General features: G+C 35.9%; 1 protein-coding gene across 1 annotated transcript in view; it reads right to left on the bottom strand.

Annotated features, from left to right (window-relative positions):
* LOC137970583 (BAR/IMD domain-containing adapter protein 2-like) overlaps positions 1 to 6438 on the bottom strand; it is a 17831-nt gene extending 11393 nt beyond the window's left edge. The window contains exons 1-6 of the mRNA XM_068817109.1: positions 6264 to 6438; positions 6111 to 6183; positions 5920 to 6009; positions 3059 to 3120; positions 1947 to 2018; positions 285 to 329 (exon numbers count right to left, since the gene is read on the bottom strand). Of these exons, the coding sequence (XP_068673210.1) occupies positions 285 to 329; positions 1947 to 2018; positions 3059 to 3120; positions 5920 to 6009; positions 6111 to 6183; positions 6264 to 6335 (414 nt within the window). The 5' untranslated portion in view covers positions 6336 to 6438. The remainder of the gene's footprint in view (positions 1 to 284; positions 330 to 1946; positions 2019 to 3058; positions 3121 to 5919; positions 6010 to 6110; positions 6184 to 6263) is intronic.
* Between the last annotated feature and the right edge of the window lie 661 nt (positions 6439 to 7099).

Genomic DNA, 7099 nt, shown 5'->3' with positions numbered 1-7099 from the left:
TATTCTTTTGTCCTCATGCTAATCATACTCACTAGCCTTGTTAACACAAACAAAATTATTCAAAAGAATTTTTTTCTCCAAACCAGTAGTGTAGCAGCTGATCCAAAGATTACGCGCCATTGGTTCGCAACCCTTGCAGCGTCTATTGTTTTAGCTATTGTTTGGGTCAGGGTTGCATTATTGTGCGGGTTTTACCATTTGAATTGTGCGGTTCTGCAACCGCACACCCTGTCAGAAGGCCTCTTTATTATTCTTGAAATTTATTGCAAAAGCTCAAAACTAACCTCAACCTTAGATTTGTTCTCCAGGCCATAGTTTTTCTGAGAAAGCTGAACAAAGATTCAACAACCATTAAATTCATTGTATCTATTGACAAAATTGTCAGTACAAAGTCATATTTTTTTTCACGTCAGGGAGGATCGTAATAATTATAATATTATTAAGATATCACTTCACTAATTTGTTAGGTATTGATTAAGTTAAAACAGAACACATGCAAGATTCCAAGAAATTATGTTAATTTAAATACATGGGAAAATTCTAATGGCAAATAATTATATTAAGAAAGGATAGTATTTACTTTAATTCCATCCAAGATTACCGTATTTACCTGTGTATAATATGCACTTTTTTTCCCGCTACAAAAAGCTCCGAAAATTGAGATGCATATTTATGTTTATACGGAATCCATTGTTTTAGACACGCGTCCCTCATTAGCAAATAAAGAAAGACATGTTGGTTTTTGATTGAAAAGTAAAAGGCTTAACCAAGAGTTAATAATAATAAATTATTAACCTTCCCGTTTAAATGAACAACTGATCAATGTAGCCTTCACTTTTGAGTGATTAATTGAAACATCAAAATGGCCAAGAAACTTACCATAGTTTACACTGCCGATCTGATAAATTACGCTCGTTAATTTCGCTGAAGATCATCCGATTTCACAGTTATATTATAAAACTTTGAAAAGAACACAACTACCTACTACACGTTATTGGAAATATGGACAAAACGCCACTGATCTTCGACATGCCGCCAAACCGAAGCATCAACATTACACCGCAGAGAAGAATGTCACAACGGGAAATGAGAAGAATCACGTAACTGTTTTGTAGACGTGTGCTGGTGATGGATCAAAATTAAGATCACTGGTGATTTTCAAGAGGAAAGAGCCACCCAAGAGAAAGGCTGGATGGATGCCAAAGGAATGAAGAGTTTGGCATGCTTCACGTGGTGGGCTGGGAAGAAGAAGCCTGCTTATTTACATGTCTGCTTTTGAAGCTTGTGTGGCTGAAAGCATGAAAGCAGCATTTGGAGAGAAACACCAATTTAGCAGTAATTCTTGATGGATTGACCTCACTTCTGCAGCCCTCTAATGTTCTTTTTTTTTTAATAAACCGTGTAAAGATGGCCTTAGGAAGAGGTGGATGGCAGATGGAATTGATGGCCACCGAAAGAAGCCCTCGGAAGAAATCATCACTTTATGTGGATCGTTGGTGCATTGCGACACAACTCCTGAAGAGATGATTGAATCGTACTTTGTCACGTATGGAATACTAAAATAATCTTGAGGATAAACACGATGATCTTGTGGATGGACAACAAGATGAACTTGTTGATGACGAATCTTGTGCCAGAGAACTGTTCAATATTATTGTGACTACGCATTAGAGTTAGAGTTTGTATAAAGGTTTCAGTTTTTAAACACTTTACCTATGCTGATTAACTTAATTACTGTTGTAAGTAGTGGAACAAGAATTTTTTCTTATCCAGGAAATGGATGTTTTTCATGCTAGTTTTGCATGAACAATTTCTTTGTTTTCTGCTTCAACATTTTTTTTCAAAATGCAGTCCAAAATTGGGGTGTGTACAGGTGTATTATACTCGGGTGCATAATATACACAGGTAAATGCAGTTACTGTAATGATATCATATTTCATTAATACCTTTATGCCAGAGATTTCAGATTCAATGAGATCTTCCAGAGGAACAATGAGATCATTCTGAAGGTACTTCATCTGAATAAAGAAAGCACCTGTTATCATTCCTATAAATGTTGTTTGTCTCAGAACATACTGTAGTTTTTCAGTTATAATAGGCACAGCGTTTTTTCTCAAAGAAATTGCTTGTTGGCCCTAAATGTGATCTAAAATCAAGGGGCGTCTTATAGCCAAGTCAGTGGTTTGAGCCACCGATCAGAGTTATAATTTCTTTTATTTTTCGCACGTCTCATTTAACTTGAATTTCATGAAGATTGCCAAGATTGTGGCGAAAAAAAAAGAAGAAAAAAAGAAGCAGCTCTGTGCGAACAAAAACAAAATTTTAATTAATAGTAAGTCTGATCGGTGAGTCGAGCCACTGACCTGTCATATACTTCGCTGTGTAAATCATTCGGTTAAGCTACCAACACATGCAGTTGCATTACTCTATGCTATTAAATTCAAATTGAAAAATGAAAGGCAAGTGTGGCTTCGCTAACATTTGCAGAACCATTCCCAAGTCCAACCACAAAACAAGCCAGGATCATTGAATTCCTGAGGTCAATTAATTAACTTTAAAATTTATGGCAATTTTCCCTTTGGAGATTGCCATAAAGTTTAAATTTATTGCCTGCCTTCTATAATTAATAAATTTTTAATCTCCTCTTTAGAGATTAAAATTTCATCATTTTCAATTGGTTCTTTTGCTTTCGACCTGATTAACAAAACCAGTGTTCTAACTTAGACTTCAAAACACAAATGCATAAGCAAACTTGTATTACATATTATCAGTAAGTGTCACTTCTTATGGAAGAGAAAAAGTGAATGAAATCAGGTTGATCTCTAAATAACACTGTAAAGTAAATCAGGTATTCGTTGCCATAGGCCAGTTTCGTATTCTAACAGTTGGACTGGATCTAGCATGAAATGGAGGGTAATTTGCATTATTTTGAAAAGATTTGCCCACATTAGCCTCCATTCCATGCTAGACCCAGTCCAGCCGTGAGAATTCGAAAATGGGCTACTGGCTAGCCTTAGTTATATCTTCCTCAGCAGCTATGGTTCCAAATTATACGTACCACACCAACTTGTCTGGCTTCAATGTCCCTGTTAACAGCTACCACATCACTAATGGTCTCCCCTGCAAACAATGAAATCGTAAAAGTCTGTTAAGGGGTGGCTTGACATTAGGGCCAATGCCTGAGCGCTTTGTCTAATGAAAGTTATACAGGCATTTCCTAGTCTTCTTAATAACAACTTCAGCAAATTATAACTAGTTGTGCCTTGCAGCAAGTGCCAACGAGGCAAAATTGTTTTTTGTCTCTGGAATGTGTGAAAGTTTAACACAGAGGTGAAATTATTTTACTATAATAAATGAAAGTAGGAAAGGAAGGGTGTGAAGTAACTCTGATAAGAGTCTTGGTCTTGAAGGCATAATTTTCATCACATTTTTGAAATGTGGAATGCTGAGGGAGTGTTACTTAAGTTCTAAGCAATATCTTGTGATGTTAAAGTGTTACCTTAGGTTTACTGGTTGTTTGAGTATTGTTTGAATAAATATGCACATGAATTTTCGTTTCATTTTTTGATTCAATCAAAAAAAGATAAATACTGTACAACAATTGTATGAAGGTTTTTGACTGAACCCTTGGATATTACATTGATTACACTTTATTTACACACTTTGAGAGTGTTCTGTCTGAGTCCAAATATTAACGTAAAAACATTAATTTTTATACTCTTTGTCCAGAGAACGGTGGATTGCTTTTGTAGTGGTATACACTGTCTCTAGTTGAGAATTTACTCTAAAACAAGAAAATGAAGGTTTGATTATCGAGCAACTGCTGCCATAAAGAATAAGTGACAGAAAAAGCACGCTGTAGTGAACATAACTCATGACAAAATGGTATGCTGAAAGTTAACTACATGTATTAGTATAAACACAAGCTTAACTATTACACTGATGGCATAAAAACTTTCAGCAGCCCCGTGTAGGGAATGTGTTTCATCAGCGCAACTCGAACTTTCACGCACATGGTGATGAAGGAAAATTATAATAACAATAATAATAACAGCACTGTATTTTACATTGAATGGACCCTGAAAAGCAATGTCTGCTAAGCTAAAGAACCCAACATTTAGTTGTCGGCTTGTAACGGCGATTAACCAGATAATAAATGTATTGAACGCATTTAATCAAGCAATATTGTCTACCCCCGCTTTGTCCAAGTTGTGAGTGGTTTTAATTACGCAACGCTGGAGTTCAAGGACAATTGTTTGTGCTATAAGAAGATGTGTTATAGTAATTTGTTCAATTCTTTGATCTGAAGTCTTTAAAAATGTGTCAATCGACTAAAGAAAGCACTGGTTTAAAATTGACAAGCGAACACGCTGGTTCAAAATTGACAATTGAACACGCTGGTTCGCAAGCGAACATGCTGGTTCGAAATCGAAAATGAAATTATAAAATTTATCCCTTGCAAACACCGGGAGAGGCCAATATTGACTGATTCATTTTATTTATTGATTCCGCTACAGATCACAACTACATGTGCACTCAACAGTCAGTACTACAGTGGAATACAGATTGAGATTCTAGTTAATTGATTTCTGAATAATATTTAGTGAAAAGGTTTACTCTAGATGAAGGCTATCACAAATATCAAGTTATAAAGATTCTTTCGAATAAAAGAACTGAGGAATAACAGTAGTAGGTAATTCGTTAAATGCATTTAAAGTGATTAATTTAATTCAAGACCAATATCATTTGTCAAAATGCTTTATTCTATGAATAATTTTGCAAGTTTCTAGATAAGAGTTTTCAGAAATTAAAATATCAAAAAATAGCCTTGTTATTTTCCTAGTGAAGTCGTTCTTTCTAAGATTTCTTAGTGTTAAGGAGAAATTGTTTGAAGTAGAGGATCGAGTGTAATGGGAATGGATGTTAGAAATGTCTTGAAACTGCTTTGGAATTCTACTAGGTGCTATTTTGTGCCTAATGTCATTTAGTATCACCCACCTAGTGGACTAATGCAAATCCTGCAATTTGATTGGCTACGATACTAGAGGACTATTAGTAAATTATAGTCCTCGAGTAGCGAAACGCATCACGCTTTCTTTCGTTTTATTCCCATAAAAATATTTCTTCAACTTGCATTTGCTAACTTTATTACTGCCTTTTCTGTCCGACTAGTTGGGTGATACTAAAACTATTAGATTGTTAAAGATTAAATTTGCTGTGAACTTAAAAAGTTGTTTTGTGAAGTCGTGCCCAATTAATGTAGTAAAGGATAACTCACTGACTGTGTTTATTGTCCTTGCAGTCACTTAGACGACAAAACAACTCTCATTTACTTTTCAGGCAAATTGTATGCAAAACGGTGCACCATACTAATGACTTCGAAGTTTGCCATCAAGCTTAATAAAATGCTACCTTAGCTAAAGACTACTTGCATCTCAGAGCAAATTAATTTTAAAGTCCAAGTTATAAAAGTTTTGTTTCGTAAACGGCCGTGTGGCTCATTGGAACGACAGTAAAACACGTAATTGCTAGCCGGAGGGCTAACTCGACCGGTCAAGCGTTAACAACCTTTTTGAGATGGAGCCAAATAAACTTCGAGATTTCTCTGCACGATCGAGTTTTTCGCAAATAGAAAGTTGCTTTGCGACCTCGATAAGCTTAAATATTACTGTGAAACTCAACTGCCTCGGCACCAAAAACTTAACTTGTCGAACCCTTTCTTACAAATTATTCCAGCGTGACTTCAGACAAACCACCCGGCTCGAATCTATTAATTAGCCTTTTTCGTCCAACTCCCAAAATGTAAACAAATCAAGGAAATATGTGAGGGCTTGAATTTCATTTGCCCAATAAAGTACTCGTTCGAAGAGGCTTATGTTAAAAACTGAGGCAAAAAAGCAATACTGTCGTAAAGCTTACCAAGATTATGGGCGGTTCCTTTCGAGTCCAGAGCCAATTGAGAGATCTTGGCAAGTGAGTCGTGAAATAGACTTGCCGCTTGCCGAGCATCTGAATGTTAGAGAAAACGAAAGTCCATAAAAAACGCTCGCTTTGCCCGTCAACACGAACAAGTGATTCTTGAGAGCCAAAAAGATTATAATCTTACTTACTTTGTAATGATTTTTGATAATTTTTCGCGTTTATAAAAAGCTCTTTCAATGCAGGATAAAGGTTGATGATATTCTGTGAACAAGAAAAAAATCATAGTCTAACAAAAAAAACCCTCAAATCTGGGGAAACAAATTAAGTCGACTTTTCATCACCTGGTACGCCAATATCGTGATATTGTGAAGCTCCTCCTCGGTTTTAGTCTCCAACTCTTTTACGATATCCATGTTGACAAATTGACCGGTCGAATTTTCATGACGAGTTCAAAATGCCGGAATGTCTCGGATCTTTCTAGCATCGTGTGACTGGAGTCGACACTGGACTCGCCTCTAAACCGGTCAGCAGTATAATTAATCATCATACAGCTGAGAAATAAATTATTCATCTCCAGTTGAGGTTTATTTATTAAACAAAACAAGGGTAAAAAAAAAGCATTGCGATTTAAGGCTTTATGGCTTAAAATTGTCATAAAGTTGATGATTTGGTAAAAGCATGGATTCTTTTGCGGTCACTAGCATTTTTGTTCCAATTGCAACCTCCGTTATCCTCTTCCGTTACCACAAAAAACTACCTAATATCATTTTAATATGGGTATGTAAATAAGCGCGAGAAAATCCTGCTTGAAAATGAAACGTTTCTTCAAGTTTTTCCAGTCACGTGGAATCATGGGCTTAATTCCTCTTGCTTCCTGCAGGTCGGGGGTCATTCAAGCTCATCTTGGGCTGCTAAACGGACACAGCTGTGATGATAGCAGTGACCTGTCGTGGACAGTACCATAACTAACATTTTTGAACAACGTCAGTTACAGGATAAATCTTTTAACAACTTTTTAATTTATGAGTTTCCCAGTCGAGTAGACTCTAGATAGATGTCACCCCTAAAAACTGCAAGTTTTTAAAACAACTATTTTTGAAAAATAACTATTTGGACATGATAATTTTAAACATTTTTGTTTTTCATGCAATTTGAGTGCACTTTCATTGTGTCTTTG

This window comes from Montipora foliosa, chromosome 9 (assembly GCF_036669935.1).
Source record: "Montipora foliosa isolate CH-2021 chromosome 9, ASM3666993v2, whole genome shotgun sequence".
In the NCBI taxonomy this organism is placed as follows: domain Eukaryota; kingdom Metazoa; phylum Cnidaria; class Anthozoa; order Scleractinia; family Acroporidae; genus Montipora; species Montipora foliosa.
This window is presented reverse-complemented; position numbering and strand designations above follow the sequence as displayed.